Consider the following 17,565-nt stretch of genomic DNA (forward strand, 5'->3'; position numbering starts at 1 on the left):
TATGTATTATCTGTAGTTTACATGTGAATCATGTTCCTGAAGTTGAAGGAACCATCCTTTTTATAGTCCCTCAGTGGAGGGAGCATGTCTTGGGATGGGGGAGATAGCATAATCAAACTACAAATATATAAGGAGTTCCATATTCCATTCTGTTAGGCTATCACTATGTGTACTCCTCGCCCTCTACCCTTCAAAAAACAAACCAACCTTGCATAAGGAGTCAATACCATTAAAAAAAACAAAAGGAACCAATACTATTGATGAGAATTTAGTATAGACACTCCTCTAGAATTGCATCACAGGAACGAGATAGAAGCTACCAATCTCTGAACAGCATTACATAAACTGAAAACTAAAACCAATTCATACACAGTGAAGAAATCATCCATACTTACAGCTTCACTACAGAAAATGAAAAGATTTATAAAAAGGTTTTACTACTATGACTATGTGTGTAAGAAAAACCAAAAAAATACCACCACCATAACGTTATATAAAAGTCAAACTTAAGTGAAAAGTCAGAGAATAATAAGCATTATTTGGTAGTGTAAATCTCAAAAGTCAACATCACAATCCCAGAAACATTTGTTTTAAAAGAAAGAACTTTTCATTTTTATTTTTAAAGACAAAAAATTATGAATATTCAAAGTACAATGGAAGCTAAGAACAAAAGAAATATAAACATATTATCTAAAAAAAAGAATATTTAGCCTGAAAATAAGGGGCTTCATGTTTTTTTTTAAAAAAAAACTTGAAGTACATGAAAACAAATTTAGATTACAAATATAAAATCCTAATTTTTTAAAACACAAAATAGAGAAATATTAAGTGTTATAACTTAGAATTCTGAAATAAGTTGCTATAAAAAATCACCAAGTTCTCAAAAGTACCTTTGCAAGACGAGGAACTGTTGTTGGAAAATCATAATGCCCAAGTTGACCAAAGGTATTGCTACCCCATGAGTAAACCTATTAGAAAATCACAAGAAAGTAGGTAAGAGTTGTAAATCTGATTTTGCATGTCAATTCTGAACCTCTACAACATATACATGTGTATCTATGTATATATACACACACCAATAGTTACACATATATTACTTTCTTCTTTAAAATAAGAGATACTGAGAAAATTCCCTTTTAAACAAGACCAGAGATAATGAGCAAACAGTACACTAGAAGACAAAGTCCAAGGGTTAAACAACAACTAACATGTCTCAAGTGTTTACTACCTGCCAAGTATTGTTCTCAACATTCTCTTTGTATTAACTAATGCTTAATTCTCATGACAATCCTTTCTTTACCAATAAAGAAACTAGCTCAGAGAAGTCACAAATTTATAAGTGGCAGAGCCAGGATATAATCCCAGGAATTGTCTTACACTGCCTCTTACAAAGAAAGTGATAAAAAATACGGGTAAGTGCTATAAAGAAAAATTAATCATGATTTTTTTTTGTAAGTTTATTTATTTTGAGAAGAAGAGATAGCATGAGTGGGGGAGGCACAGAGAGAGAGAGAGAGAGAGAGAGAGAGAGAGAGAGAGAGAGAGAAAGAATCCTAAGCAGGCTCCACAAAGTCAGTGCAGAGGCCTCCTCGGGGCTCGATCTCACAAACCGTGAAATCATGACCTGAGGGGAAACCAAGAGTTTGACGCTTAACCTACTGAGCCACCCAGGCACCCCAACGATTCTTTTATCTATAGATAGGAATACTATGACATAACTAGAACACCTTTTCATATATGAAGAGTCACTGCAGGAGAAACACAAGTACCTATGTTCCACTACAGACAAAAGAAACTGGATTACAGTGCCTATGTTTAATGAAAATGGTTTTGTTTCTTCTGGTTTTAAAAGCAATTCATGGTCACTGTACAAGACTGTCACAGTACAAAGAAAAAGTGAATGGATGTGTTTATTTAATGCTATGCACTGATATTTTTCTATGTCAGTAAATATAGAACTACATCAGTCACGATAACTACATAGAACTCTACTGTGGGTGTAGTTTATTCAATTACCTAATGAAGTAAACATAATAATTTCTTTCCAATTTTTTAATATAAAAAATTGAAAATCCTTGAATATATATATTTGTGTAAATTTATTTATTTCCTTAGAATAAATTCCTAAGCAAAGAAGTCTGGGTCCATGAATCTCTACATTCTGATTTTTGATACATACTAACAAACTGTCTTCCAGCAAGGTCCAATGTATGTTCTTGTCAGCACTGTATCTTTTTCCTACATCCTCACCAGCACACAGTATTAAATACAATCCTTGCTAATCTGACAGGTAAGAAAATATTTTGCTGTTGTTTTAATGTATATTTGTTTACTAAGTGGTTGACCATCTTTTTATTCATCGCTGGTCATCTCTATTTCTTCTTTTATGAATGGAATATAAATCTCATTCGACAATTTTTCTTTAGTATTAGGTAGTAACATTTTATCATATATGTTACAAATTTTTTTTTCAGTTTGTTATATATCTTAATTTTGTTTGCGGTGTTTTTTGCTACTTACAGGGTCTGAATTATCACATAGGCTAACATATCTTTACTTTCTAATTTATGGTTTTGATGATCATGTCCTTTTCTACTCCTGAGGTTACTGGGGGAAAAAAAAAACCCACCTAAATTTGTTCTTACACATGTAAGGTCTTATTTTTTAACATCTACATTTTTAATCCACCTGGAAGTAGATTACGTGAAGTTATCTTTAATTTTCTTCCGCAAATAAGAAGCCAATGGTTCAACAGTATTTACTGATTATTCAGTCTTGCTTTGTCAAATGATTGGAAATGCCCACTTATCCTATATTAAATTCTCATATATACTTGGGTCTATTTCTAGTCCACAGGTATATTTCTGTTTCACTGATCTGTTTCTAGTCTAACAACATATAAACATATCTTTTAAGTTTATTTATTTTGAAAGAAAGTATGCATGCACAAGCAGAAGAGGGACAGAGAAGAAGGACAAGAATCCCAAGCAGGCTCTGTGCTATCAATCCCGTGAACCGTGAGATCATGACCTGAGCCAAAATCAACAGCTGGACACTTAACCAACTGAGCCACCTAGCACACCCAGGTCCCACAACTTTAAAAAAGAAATACCTTTTGTTTTCTTTTCATAGTGTTTTATTTACAGATTTTCTTCATCAAAAAACAAGTAAAAATTCATCAATATCCTGGAAAGTCTTGAGTTCTATTTTTTGGGAAGAGCACATTATGGAAACTTTCTTTGTTAGGTAGACCAGTGTTGAATCAAATTCTACTATCACCCGTGTGACTTTACACAAGCTACGTAACTTCTCTGAACCTCCCTTTCTTTATCTGTAAAATGGAAATAATATAAACAGTGCAATGTAAAACACTACAAAGATCAAATGAGATATAGTATTGTTGCCTGACACACAGTACACACTCAATAAATGATGGGCCAGTTTGGTCATGTTAACCTTCCATGAAATTAAAATTAGTTTTTAATAGTTTGCATCCTACCTGGGATTTCGCAGTAAGTGCAAGAGAATGGTAACCCCCTGCCTCCAGATAGATTACTTCTTTCCCATCGAGACATTTTACACATAGTGGTTGAAGCCTTAAAGAAAAAATACACACACAAATTCAAGTAAAAAGGCTCAGCAAGAATCTTGACCTTTTTCAAATTACAGAGTAAATGCTTTTGAGTAAAAATAAACATTTTAAAAGAAAACATTAAAATAAAAATACTGGGGCACCTGAGTGGCTCAGTTGGTTAAGAGGTCAGGGCATGATCTCACAGCTCAGGTCATGATCTCACAGTTTGTGGGTCTGAGCCCCACATCGGGCTCTGTGCTGACAGCTCAGAGCCTGGAGCCTGCTTCAGATTCTGTGTCTCCTTCTCTCTCTGCCCCTCCCATGCTCACGCTCTCTCTCTCAAAAATAAACATAAAAAAACAATTAAAAAATTAAAATACCGAATATATATTCAATTTACTTCTGAATAGTATCAGTTATCTTAGATGGTTTTAATTTAATCTCTGTCAATCAATCACCAATTAACAATCATAATTCAGAATGTTAAGAATCAAAAGACTACTAAATGATTCATTACGGCAGAAACACAATAAAATTTAGGATACAATACAACCATAGAGGGAACTCTTTTTTTTTTTTTTAATTCCACAATTGCCGTCACTCTGCTAAGAATAGAGACATTTACATTAATTGGCTGTTTTAGATAATCACTCCATTTACACACCTTCATAAATATCTGATCTGTTAATATCATGAGTTCTTAAAACAACAGTTTTTCCTTGAACTACATGAATGGTTTAATATTGCTATTACAGTTATTTTGGTGGCAGCAGAGGAACATCTTTCAAGTAAAAAAAAATTTGTTGGTTCTTTTTTATACATTAAAAATTTGAACTATTCAAGTGTTCCAATGAAATACAATCTTTTTTTTCATGTTTATTTATTTTTGAGAGAAAGAGAGACAGTGCAGGGGGGGCGGGGGAGGGGGGGTGTGGAGACACAGACTCTGAAGCAGGCTCCAGGCTCTGAGCTGTCATTGCAGAGCCCAATGTGGGGCTTGAACTCATGAACCATGAGATTATGACCTGAGCAGAAGTCGGATACTTAACTGCCAGAGGCACTCAGGTGCCCCTCAATGAAATACAATCTTATCCCAAACATCCCTTTCTGTTCCAAGATGAATACACATCAAAGAAGAGATGGAAAGGTACACCATGGATACTTAAGTCCTTTACTGTTACGTATAAATTCAAGACTAACATGACAGGTTTGCTGTTGTTTTAAATCCCTATTAATAATATATAATAACCTGGAGCTAGAAGGGACAGGATTTCCTCTGGAGGAAATGGTGATATAGAGACCTTAAAGCCAACTCCTAATAGTAAATACTGGCAGCACTTACCTAGGCAGAACATCACCGTGCCCCAGCTGTCCTTCCTTCCCTTTCCCCCAGGTCCACACCTCCGTTCTCAGAGAAGGCAGGAGTGCATCTGCTTCTCCACTGTACGTAGGGGTCAGAACCACTGTCCGAGTTTTTACCCGTGCAGCTTTTCTTAAGAGCCTGGGGGAAACTGAAAACAAATCAGAGATGAAGTGAGGGAGTAGATGGGTGGGAAAAAAGATACCATTTTGACCAACTCTTGGTTTTCAAAGAAATACACTAACACGGTTTTTGTGAAGGAAATTCTATGGAGATTTAATAGTCAGATGAGTTTGGTAAATGCTGTCTACTACATTATATCCCCCTGTAGATTCACACACATTAGCATGCTAAAGGCCCTGACAAGTCCTGCAATTAAAACACTTGTTTAAACTTAACTTAGCCCCACTTCCAAGCATTTGGCTACAGAATCCCTTTTTGTATAACATTTAGGTTATATAGAAAGTCTATGAGATATCCTGGGGAACTTGCATTCTAAAGAATATGCTTTACAAAATACTACACTAAGGCTGACAAATATTTTTCCCATTTCAAAACAGAAATGTCCTTTATTTGTGTAGATGAAAATCTAGGGGCAATGAGAATTGGAAGGCAGGACAATAGAAGTGCTCATTGACACAACAGTGCCACAAGTAAGTGGAAGTGCAAGAAACAGGGCAGAGCAGAAAAGTTTTAGTATAGTCTAGAAACTTTTAGAGCTTTGCCCAAAATAGTCCACTGTCTGTTTTGTAAATAAAGTTTTATTGGAATATATAGCCTTGCTCATTTATCTATGTATTGTTTATGGATAGTTTTAAGCAACAATGGCAAAGTTGAGTTATTATATAACGCAGACTGTGTGGCCCGTAAATCATACAGTATTTCTTTTTAGCTCTTTACAGAAAAAGTTTACCAACTCCTGGTGTAAACCCAATGCTTCTCAAACTTTAAGGTATACGCTAGTCACCTGAGGATCTTGTTATAATGCATATTCTGATTCAACAGGTTTGAAGTTAAGTCTGAGATCCTACATTTCTAACAAATTCCCAGATGCTGCTGTTGTTTCTGGTGCAGGTCACATTTTCAGAAGCAAAAACCTAAATGACTGAGATTCCTGAACCAACTGAGAAACACTGAAGAACCAACTGCTTAACAGTCTTAATATTAGAAGACGTTTATTGCTAATTGTATCCGAAAATGAAATTTTCTCTTATTGAAGCCTAAAATTATTTCCACTTTTAGGTCAAATACAGTAAATCCCTACTTACCCAATGGCCACATCTGCACCTTCATCTATCTGGACTATAGGCCCCAACTATGATATAAGGAGGCTATCGCTACATTCGAGAACAATAAAATAAGATTCCTAATAAGGTTCATAAGCAGAAGCAGACATCACACACAAAAAATTAGCTTCTACAGTTACTTCTAAAGCAGAAAAATATGTAACTTTCTTTTAAAACCACCTAAATACCAAAATGAAATAAATTCTGACATTTGAATATGCCAGCTTTAGCAATCTGGAAAGTTACTAATTTATTATAATATAGCACATGATGTCAGCAACATTTTGGATTTACCAAAGTCAGTTTACAAAACGTGACTATTTCCTTACCTTGGGACAACAACCCAGGGAGGGAGAGTCTTCGGCTGCCTCCCTCTGATTCTTCTTCTCTGATATCCACAAGACTTGAACTTTTCTTTCCTTGCATTGATTCCTGCTTAACCTGTTCTTCTCTGCTATCTTTCAGACCTTCCGGGCCTATGGAACTACTGCCTGCCTGAATTCCAGGTTCACAAGGGGCTGTGCTATAGAAGTTCATAACTTTCTTAAGGGACAAGGCCCCGGCTTCATATGTAGCAGCCACTCTCACACCAACAGCAGATGCACAAGAAACTACTAGGCTGTTTAGGGCTGAGGTGCTTGTGGTTGGTGGGCTGTGAAGATTAGGAACTGCTTCTTCTACAAGAGGCTAAAATATACACACAAAAAAGTATATAAAAATATAATCTCTTATACAATCAGCAATCAGTATAAAGTTTAACCAAAACCATCCATATTTGCAAACATAAGACTCTAAAACAAAGGTCTCTTTAACTTCAACTTAAAGGTATCCCTTCTTGGTACTGGATTTAACTAATACATTATATGGATAGGAGTACTCAAAATACAGCTCCTTATCAAAAGTACTTCCTTTTGTTTGAGTGTTGTGGTTTTCCATGCTATTCAAACGTAAGCCCCAGCTGCTTTAATAACATTGAGCACAGAAGCAGAGAGGGGAAGAAAGGTCTGGAAAACATAGCCTTTAATATGAGGTGCACTGTGACAGCCCTGGATATATAAGGGTGATAGGGTTAACGATACATAAAATAAATTTTAAAAAATATTATTATTGATGAGTTTCAAGAACATTTATACAGATTGCTACTAAGAAATACAGAAAAAATACATTAAAAAAAGCTTTTCCTAAAATGTTTTATAAATAGTAATTTAGATACAGCATATAAAGGCAAAAAAAAGGGGCGCCTGGGTGGCGCAGTCGGTTAAGCGTCCGACTTCAGCCAGGTCACGATCTCGCGGTCCGTGAGTTTGAGCCCCGCGTCAGGCTCTGGGCTGATGGCTCAGAGCCTGGAGCCTGTTTCCGATTCTGTGTCTCCCTCTCTCTCTCTGCCCCTCCCCCGTTCATGCTCTGTCTCTCTCTGTCCCAAAAATAAATAAACGTTGAAAAAAAAATTTTAAAAAAATAAAGTAAAATAAAATAAAGGCAAAAAAAAAAAAAAATGTTATACCTCTGACCTATCTGCCCCCCAGCTTCTGTTCTTCAGTTCAAGTCTTTCTGCTGCCTCATGGATGTGTTATTTTCCATGATCCAGGACCTATCTAAGCTGACAGATTACTTTTGCTCTCACTATGATAGAGTAAATGTGGTAGGTTAATAATTAAACATTTGGGACCAATGTTCTTTGTGTTATTCACAGCTGTATTTGAAAGTCAAACTAAAGTTTTCTAATATCTTAGTAAAAGCTCAGTTGAAACTTACTCTGAACACCACTTAAAACTTACTCAAGCACCATTGTTTACTTAAAGGAAAGTCATTAAACACACAAAAAAGCTTTTGGCTTGTCAGCATAGCTCACAATGAAAAATTTCCCTCTTATGCTGTCAGAAGGTCCCAAAGGGTGTATATACACATTCCTCAATTAGTCCTAAATTGAAAGCCAAACACAAACAAAATTTTTAACATCGACTTATGGTTCTCTTAAAGGAAATAATTCCTGTTGCCTGCACAGTACCTTAGGTACTCAATACATTTTGCTGAATTAGATACTAAATTCAGAGGAGCAAAGGACTCTTTAAAATAGTCAACAAAATAAACAAATAGACCGTATCAAGCAAAAGGTAAATACAAAGCCTATTAATCCCTTGGTGATACAGTTCCCTGATAACTTGCTGAGAAGAACTAAGGTCACTATTTTTACCCTTTGTGTAAGAAGGATCGTAATAGAAACAATGATGGTATTTAGGTGACTATCATAGGGGGTTCTTACCAAGAGACCGAGGAAAGTCTACCTTCAATCAACTTTATTGTTCTTACTGGCTCCTCTACTTATATTTAGCAACACATAAAATAAATAAATCAACAAAACAAAAATACATAGCCAGTAATTTTGATGAAAGACATAATTTTAGGAGTCCTGGTCAATCAATAAAATTCAATTGTGAGATATATGCTTCAATGCCAAATATGATTTATTTTACAAAAATGAGACAGTCTTTTGGTTACATCTGGCCATGGGAGAAAAAACCTGTCCTAGACTATATAAATTCTTAGTGAATTACCTGTATGATTGAGATACTATTTACAAAAACTGAATTAAATTTAATATAAACAGACATTGCCAAAATTAGCATAGGCTACAAAAAATTTACATATTTAACAAAATATATCCAAAGGAAAATGCAATTTCAATAATAATAAACTATACAATTAACTTTTAACTTCAAATTTAATAAATTAGCAGAACGACTTCTAAAAAGTCAAAGTCCAAATTTTTTATAAGCATGTTCAAGTCTAAGAATGTTTCTGTTTAGATTTGAATAATACCTTTCTCCAAACAGCTTAATTAAAAAAAAAAAAATCGATATCCACAAGATTCAATGAGTAAACTGTGAAATAAAAACTATTTCTAAAAATACCTCTAAGCCATGTTCTTATCCTGACAGAGTAAAGAACACGAATAAACAATGAAGAGGTATGTGATTTCAAAAACCTGAATAAACACCACAGGACAGTTCTTTTATGATTAGAGGTTTCTGTTTTGTTTCGTTTTCTTAGAGTTCTGGTAAAAACAAACCTGAAAGACTTACACAAAGAGTAAAAAACAAATTATCCTTTTAAAACAATTTGGTTTAATCAGGGAGACTCCAATGTTACTGTATGCTACTGGTAAATAGCTTTCCTCCATTTATAAGTTTTCAAAATGACAGTAGTTTAAATAAGATGAAGAAAATTTTAATGCCCTGCCCCACAACAAAGCCCAGTAAGCTGAAAAATATTCAAACAATATTTAATGCCAGGAGGTTTTAAGTTTGCCTACAATTGAGGGATCTACCACATAGTAATCTTCCCTAATAAAAAAGAAAAGGACTTCTCTCTACAGAATCTGGAGTTAATACAGTACAGGTGAGATGAATCTTTGCAAATATATAGTTATATTAAAAGTATTCAGAGGGGCACCTGGGTGGCTCAGTCGGTTAAGCATCTGACTTTGGCTCAGGTCATGATCTCTCGGTCCGTGAGTTCGAGCCCCGCGTCGGGCTCTGTGCTGACAGCTCGGAGCCTGGAGCCTGTTTTGGATTCTGTGTCTCCCTCTCTCTCTCTCTCTCTCTCTCTCTCTCTCTCTCTCTGACCCTCCCCCATTCATGCTCTCTCTGTCCCAAAAATAAATAAACGTTAAAAAAAAAAATTTTAAGTATTCAGAAAAAACAAAACCAAAAACAGTTCCCAGGAGCCCACCAAAATTCAGTATATTTAGCCATGGGAGAAGAAGTACTAGAAAAAAATAAATGAAATTTTGCTACTTATAAAAGAAGCCTAGCATGATATCTTTCAATATCTTAAAGGGCAGAATTTGAACATAAAAAGTAATTCTGAATTAATCCAGGTTTTCCTTATTTAGGATTGCATGATAAAACAGATTTATAGTCAAACTCAAGCCTTAAGCATTTTAAAGTTGCCAAAAAACAAACAAAGAAACAAACAAAACTTCAGATGGTTTAACTCCAGAAATGCCTTTGTATTACAAAATTTAGCAGGTACCTGAGATGGCATTGGCTTTTCACCGTTCTCTGAGTTCTCTCTTACTGAACGATCTGACAGTGTTTGCACGTATTCATTTACTGCTTGAGTATCAGGGTAAGATGGTGTATTTCTGGCAGAAGAAATTTCAGTTGTTCCCATGGTGTCTTGTTGGGAGGAAATGGCATCACCTCTCGTGGCGTCGGTAGCAACAGGCACATCATTTTCTACAAGCGTATTCTCAAATACTTCTCCCTGGTTGTCCAGGGTTTCAGTGGAGGGGCTGATGGCAGTGCTGGCCTGGTTTTCTACCTGGGATTCTGACAGTGTCACACCTAATGGGCAACAATGACTATCTGATATAATCACATGGTCTTCTTTGTCAGTCATGGTAATTAAGAGTTGGCTGCACTGGTTGCATCTTTCTGGGACTGGCTTTAGATCCTGGGAAGGGAGGCACTGTACAAGCGCTAAGCTGTGGAACGCACCACAGGCAACTTGTAGCACCACTCGCCCGGCAAGATGTTCCACCTTTTGTGGCTTTGTCACCGGGAAGGTGGTGGTAATGAGACCCAACTGACAACCGGTACCCCATGCCCAAATCTCTCTGCTTATTGACAATGCCAGAGTGTGCTCCTCACCACATGCCAGCTGCAAAATCCTGACTGCTAGCAAAGAACTGGTCTCAGAATCAGAAATGCTGACAGGATTTGGTTCTGGAACATACTGCTGGTTAGCCACTGCACACTGGCCTGCAGAGTTCTCCCCCCACATGTACACTACGCCACTTTCTGTCACTGCTCCATTGTGGAAACTCCCTGATGCCACAGTAACAACATATTGTCCAACCAGGGCATTTTCTAGAATGGGGCTACTCGGACAAATCTCTGCTGGTTCACTTCTCCAGGGAAGAGTCCCAAAGCTGTAGACCTCACCATCTGAAGGTTACAAAAAGAAAAAAAAAGGAAGGAGTTAGTGAATTAACTAGAAATTTTATCAGCAAACTTCTGGCCCCTCTAGGTTTAACAAAATAGGGTTGTTGCTGATTTTTTTTTTTAATTTTCAAAAGCACAGTTGTAGAGAATTTGGTTCAAGCATAGAATATTCCACAGGTATTCATCTTCTAACAAATATCACCTTGTAACATTCTGAAAAATAATGAGAATTCTACCAACTGGAGGAGGCTACTTTCAAATGAAAATGAAGGGTTATTATTCCTTTCCTTCAGCCTCATCCTACAAAGTCCTAGAATGGATCCACTACAAATGGCTACCATTGTAGGCTATTACAGGAGCAGTTTCCAAGTGTTCAAAGACAAAATAATGACCATGATAAGATAAAATGAGCAGGGAATAAAATAGATACATTCACTAACATCTAAAACATTCACTACTATTTGAATAGGTCAGAGCAGCAGAAAATTATGCACTAGAATAAAAATACTAGAGGTTTATTTTGGCCAAAATTAAGAAATCAGCTTTATACTTCCAGGTCATAAGAAAGCACCAGTTGAACCATGAAGACATGGTTGTCTTCATGTCGTGTAGAATACCATGTATAATTTTAAATATTACACAGAATATACATTGTGTATGATATAGCATTTCTGAGGTGCCATTTGTTTAAAAAGCAAATCGTCACAACAAAACAAAACAAGCAAAAAATCCCCAATAAAACTATGATTAGCTAGCTTTAGAACAAAGGGCAACTGGCTGGCTTTAAAAGTCAAGTAAAGGGGCCCGTGAGTTGGGCACATGAATGATGAGGACTTGTTTCTGTCCAGGTGTGCTATCAAGTCGTAATCTCTCTGAAGTATTGTGGTAGTTTAGGGGCATGTGCACATGACCTGTATTACCTAAAAAACTCAAATGGAAATAAAGACTTGGCCGTGGGTTTTGAAAAATACTAAGCCACGCCGACTATCCCTCCTTTTCCATATAACCATAGACTCATCCATTTTTTTTTAATTAATAAGGAAATAATGAAATAAATTTATACGAGTTTGTTCCCCCACAAAACAGCAATTGAGCTGATGATGAATAAAATGCATTCTTTATCTTGGGCCTATTATACATGGCAAAAATAGCAAATATATTTATACACTCAAGTTAACTCACCAGAACATCTATGTAAGAAAGAACACAAAAGTGGCTAGAGGGAACACATGAGCTTTTATTAGGGAATTTCCAGTTTGGATAAAAAATACTGAGAAAATAAGCTCATTAATTAAGTTCTTTTAAACTTTTCTTCCCAAAAGATACAGCAATACACACTTGCAACAGTTCACCAACTCTTTCAATGATTATCATTCCACTAGAACGAGAAATAGTGCACAGAAATATTTAGACAAACTCCTCCCTTTTTTCTACCTGGAGTACCTCAAAAATAGTGATTTAATGAAGTGTCCTCACTGAATTATGAGCTAATAGTCAAACTGAATAGAGACAAAGCAGCTTGAACATTTCCAGCATTCCATAAGTACCATTTTCTCATCTGGAAAAGATACCACTAGAGATCTTTTTCCCATTTCAAACTACACACTTATGTGAGATGAGATCTTTTTTGTAACTTTGACACTTAAGACTAGGACACTGCTTAAACATGAACAATGATAGGCAATTTATATTTTTTAGATGTTTTCCCTCTGTTGTCCCACTTTTAGGTATGATTCTAGAGGTTTAAAGATCACATTCATAAAGGATTCCTGAATCTCTTACTGAAGAGTTAATTAAACAACAAGAGAATTCTACTTGCACATGCTTGAGAACTGTGTATTTTGAAGCCCCTACAGTAGGTATTGAAAACAGTTCACTTTTTTTACAATAAGGCCTTTTCCAAATTCTGGCCTAATAATAATATTCTTATTGTATATCATTACAATGAAAGTGATATAATAAAAAAGAGGCTGGGGTGCCAGTGTGGCTCAGTCGGTTAAGTGTCCGACTTTGGCTCAGGTCATGATCTCATGGCTTGTGGGTTTGAGCCCCACATCGGACTCCGTGCTGACAGCTCGGAGCCTGGAGCCTGCTTGGGATTCTGTGTCTCCCTCTCTCTCTGCTCCTCCCCCATTCAAGCTCTGTCTCTGTCTCTCAAAAATAAATTAAAAAGTTAAAAAAAAGAAAAAGAAAAGAAGAGGCTAGAAAGAATTCCATGTGTATCCCATAAAATTACCAAGGTCAGATTTAAGCTTTATTTCTTAGAATTTGTTTTCCTTTAGTTCCTACAATGAAAATATCAAAACATTATCAACTACTTAATAAATGCTTATGGAACAGAAATTTATAAATTAGTTGATGGCAGTCCCAGCTCAAACCAAATTTGCCATGACTGAGTTGGTAAACTGCTATCAAAATTAAAGGCAACTCTATAAACTATAACCTATGCTTCTATCTCTTATAGATTTATTTTATTACATGTTTTTATGAGCTGCTGTTTATGTCTAAGAAAAACTGTACTGAGACAAGACAGCCAAGCAGCTTAAAAAAAGGCTTTGGAATCAGACTCTCTGAATTCCAATCCTGACTCTGACACTCCAATAGCTGTGTGGGCTTGTGGAAATTATTTAACCTCCCTAACCTTCAACTTCCTCATCTGCGAAGTGAGGACAACAACACTAGCTACCTCATAAGGTGGTTGTGTGAAGACTCAATCAGGTAAGACACATAAAGTGCTCAGTACAGTGCCTGGCACGCATCACTGTTTAATAAACGTTAGTTATCATTAGCATTATCATTCTGACACATTTAATGAACAAAGGTCCAACAAAAGAGTTTCTGAATGTTTCAAAAGTTAATTTTTCATGTACTTATTGCTATAAAATTTACAAACTATAATTCTCCCTTTTATTCTAGTTATAATGTATCTCAAATTTAAGAACTACTCTGATTTCTGATAAAGGAAGTAAGGACATATTTTGAAAACAAAAAACGTCTAAGCTCCGACGAACTTCATTAAGAATTCCTGGTATCCAGTAACTCCCTTACCTAACCCAGGTATTGTCCAGTAACTCCCTTACACACCCAGGTATTGTTAGCATTTCAGTTCGTATTTGTTAAGCCACACTTTTCAATACCTTCAGTCAGAAGAACTCCATGTTTCACTCCCAGGGCTGCTTGAAGAACAGTCTTTCCTCCCCAGCCTGGCAATCTCTCTGGTGCTAAAGAACAGGATCCTGCCTGCCAGACATGGACCAGGCCTCTTTCTTTGGATCCTTCTGCCTCTACTGAGCTACAAACATTAAGAAAAACCACTTAATTGTTCCTGTAATTAAAACTGTATTTTGGGGGGATATTTCATTAGATCTGTACCTTTTACTGGCACAGGTGACTGGGTCAGATGGTTTAGCACCTATTTAATGCTTTGCTTAGGACACAGGGGCAGAAATAAAACAACTGTTTACATAAAACGCTTGAGGACAATCTAAACCCACAAATTACTTAACTCTATCTAAGGAGCAAACAAAATCTGGGCTATTTTTTGAAGTTTTAGATTTAATAGCACAAAATTTTAAGATTCTAACTTCTCAATATATTAAGTCCTTGTTTAGATAGTAAAGTTACAGCATGTCCCAAGTTGAAGTCTTACTTTAAAATTTTAGTTTTTAATGTACTAAAAAGTATCTGGTAAAAAGGAACAGTGATCCATATTTTACGTTACACTGAGTAAGCTCTATAATTGCTATTCAAATTTTTAAGAATCAAATTTATACCAGCAACAGTAAAACTCTGCGTGCTTTACTCATGTTTTAGCCAAAGAATTCTATCCATGTGATGACTCTAGTGCAAAGAACATAAAACATACAACTTCATAATAATAACCATACTATAATTGCCTCCCCTTCTAAGAAAGAGGCATAATAAAATACCCTAGATTTCCTTTACACCAAGTTTCCCTGTCTTGCCACTGATGATACTTTTTCATTTTCTTTTTTTCTAGAACACTAGTGCTAATTTTTTAATGAGGCGCAGAAACTTTTATGGCTTTATTTATTTTATAATACCTAGGGATTTCTCTATTTTTGCTAGGTAATATTCCTCTAAATTATGATTAGGCATAACCATGGTTTTATGAAAGGAAAGCCACAAACTTAATCCTCCTTTTTAAATATCATCCATGACTAGTTTTCTAGGGATAGAAGATGATTAAAATTAATAAGGCTTTGTCTGAAGATCTAAAATTGTGGGAAAAAATGGCTTCAAAAGCTTTAAGATGATGAAGACACCTCGTGCCTTTTTATAAGCATAAGAAAGAAACTAGCAACAAAGCTGATCATTAATCAGCTTTATTTTAGTATCTTTCTCTCTTTACCAATCAACACAAATGTCACTATTCCTACTTATTAACCACGAACAAGAAATTAAACTGAAGAGAAGCTACACATATGTAGAATCGTTTGCGTTTTCCTAGAAGGATAAGGGAGAAGGAAAAAATGGTTTTACCTTCTCTTCTTTGAGTCCATCGGTCAGGGGCAGCAGCACTCCATCACCAAATCATTTCTTTTTTGCAAAAGGCATATAAAGACCTAAATGGCAAAACACAGGTAAGCACAAAGAGCAATGAAAGAATATTTTGCTACTTCATTTCTCAGATTAAAAAAAAAAAAAAAAAAAAAAAGGACAACCCTCTAACAAGTGCACATTCACTGGGCAATAAATATGCAGTGAAACTATTTCAACTATTTCATATCCCGCCTGCCAAAGTTGAATATCTAGACTGAGCCTGCCCACTGAGCTTATAAAAATGCCTATTGACCACCAAATATAATGTCAAAGGAAGAAAAGACTACCTACGATTAAGATGTACTTTGTCAGGCAACAGGTTTTGGCTTTTAGTATAAAGAAGGAAGTTCAATCTGAAAACTCAGTGTTAAATATTCATTTCATATACATTAAGGTTACTTTTAAAATGCTTCTGGAACATATGAACATGTAAATACCAATTGGGAAAGAATTTCTAAAATCTCTTCAGTAATGTTTCAGACTCAGGTAGCTTTAATTTACATTTTTCAGCAATGCACACACACGCAAAAAAAAAAAAATCACACCATTAAAATTAGAATCTTTTCTATTTATTGGAACTAGCAGTATTTTCCACATATCAACCTCCATTCAAAACCACAGTCCAAAGGGCTGGAAGAAAGAAATTTGGATTTTAAAATATGTTTCAGGGGCACCTGGTGGCTTAGTCACTTAAGCATCTCACTCCTAATTTCAGGTCAGGTCATGATCTCAAGGTTCATGAGTTCGAGCCCCACATGGGGCTCTGCACTGGTGGTGCAGAGCCTGCTTGAGATTCTCTCACTCTCCCTCTCTCTCTACCCCACCTTTGTTTGCTCTCTCACTATCAAAATAAATTAAAAAAATAAAATAGCGTCTCAAAATCCGCCATTTAATAGTAAAGAGCTATATGAAAATTATGGCACGAATATCATGACCCATCAGTTTAGAAACTCATTGTTTAAATTTTTTTTTTTTCTTCAACGTTTTTATTTATTTTTGGGACAGAGAGAGACAGAGCATGAACGGGCGAGGGGCAGAGAGAGAGGGAGACACAGAATCGGAAACAGGCTCCAGGCTCTGAGCCATCAGCCCAGAGCCCGACGCGGGGCTCGAACTCACAGACCGTGAGATCGTGACCTGGTTGAAGTCGGACGCTTAACCGACTGCACCACCCAGGCGCCCCTAGAAACTCATTGTTTAATGAAGAGACAGAAAATAAACAAGCAGACAAAAATGCTCAAAGCATTCAACTAAAAATTCACATTGTTAAGGGTACCAAAAAAATCATGAAAATATAGGCAATGATGTTTTATTTGTGAGAACCATAAAAATACTCGGGCCAAATGTATGGTTTTTCTGCAAAGGATATGGCATGGTCACTGTAGTCTGAAAACAGCCCACACCAGCAGGAGTGATGTAAGAGCCATCTGTTTACTCCAGGTTGCCTGTGAATTCTTACCGTTTACCATCTGTATATCTGGAGGAAATTACTCTCTACCTAATGCTTATTTTAGAAAGATGGTGAATCATTCAAAGTTGGGAAGGGTACCATGTAAACAGAACATATACCTGAATAGATTTAATAAATGTATTAATTTAATAAATATGATGATTAAGTGGTACTATGCCTTGTGTGTGATGATGATTAGCTTTTACTAAAATGTACAGTTCATGGTTTACAGAGAAATTCTGAAGACAGATCTAACCTGTGCTTATCTGTCAGAGATCAAGGAGTAACTAACTGCTCCCTTGATTAAAGTTAAACAGTACCAGGTAAAAAGCAGAGAACTCCTCTGGGAGGGTGTGGAAGTGCACAAGCACACTTTGCCTCCC

The 17,565-nt window shown here is 36.0% G+C and overlaps 1 protein-coding gene across 5 annotated transcripts in view; it reads right to left on the minus strand.

The window, feature by feature from the left end:
• Positions 1 to 17,565, minus strand: part of ALS2 (alsin Rho guanine nucleotide exchange factor ALS2) — a 72,345-nt gene that overhangs the window by 42,693 nt on the left and 12,087 nt on the right. For all 5 annotated transcript variants that reach the window (XM_086719282.1, XM_086719281.1, XM_086719284.1 and 2 more), the window contains exons 2-8: positions 15,673 to 15,755; positions 14,307 to 14,461; positions 10,256 to 11,172; positions 6,550 to 6,907; positions 4,917 to 5,085; positions 3,500 to 3,596; positions 891 to 968 (exon numbers count right to left, since the gene is read on the minus strand). In XM_086719282.1, the coding sequence (XP_086575408.1) occupies positions 891 to 968; positions 3,500 to 3,596; positions 4,917 to 5,085; positions 6,550 to 6,907; positions 10,256 to 11,172; positions 14,307 to 14,461; positions 15,673 to 15,692 (1,794 nt within the window). In that variant the 5' untranslated portion in view covers positions 15,693 to 15,755. The remainder of the gene's footprint in view (positions 1 to 890; positions 969 to 3,499; positions 3,597 to 4,916; positions 5,086 to 6,549; positions 6,908 to 10,255; positions 11,173 to 14,306; positions 14,462 to 15,672; positions 15,756 to 17,565) is intronic.

This window comes from Puma concolor, chromosome C1, assembly GCF_028749965.1.
Source record: "Puma concolor isolate L17-30 chromosome C1, mPumCon1.1.hap2, whole genome shotgun sequence".
In the NCBI taxonomy this organism is placed as follows: domain Eukaryota; kingdom Metazoa; phylum Chordata; class Mammalia; order Carnivora; family Felidae; genus Puma; species Puma concolor.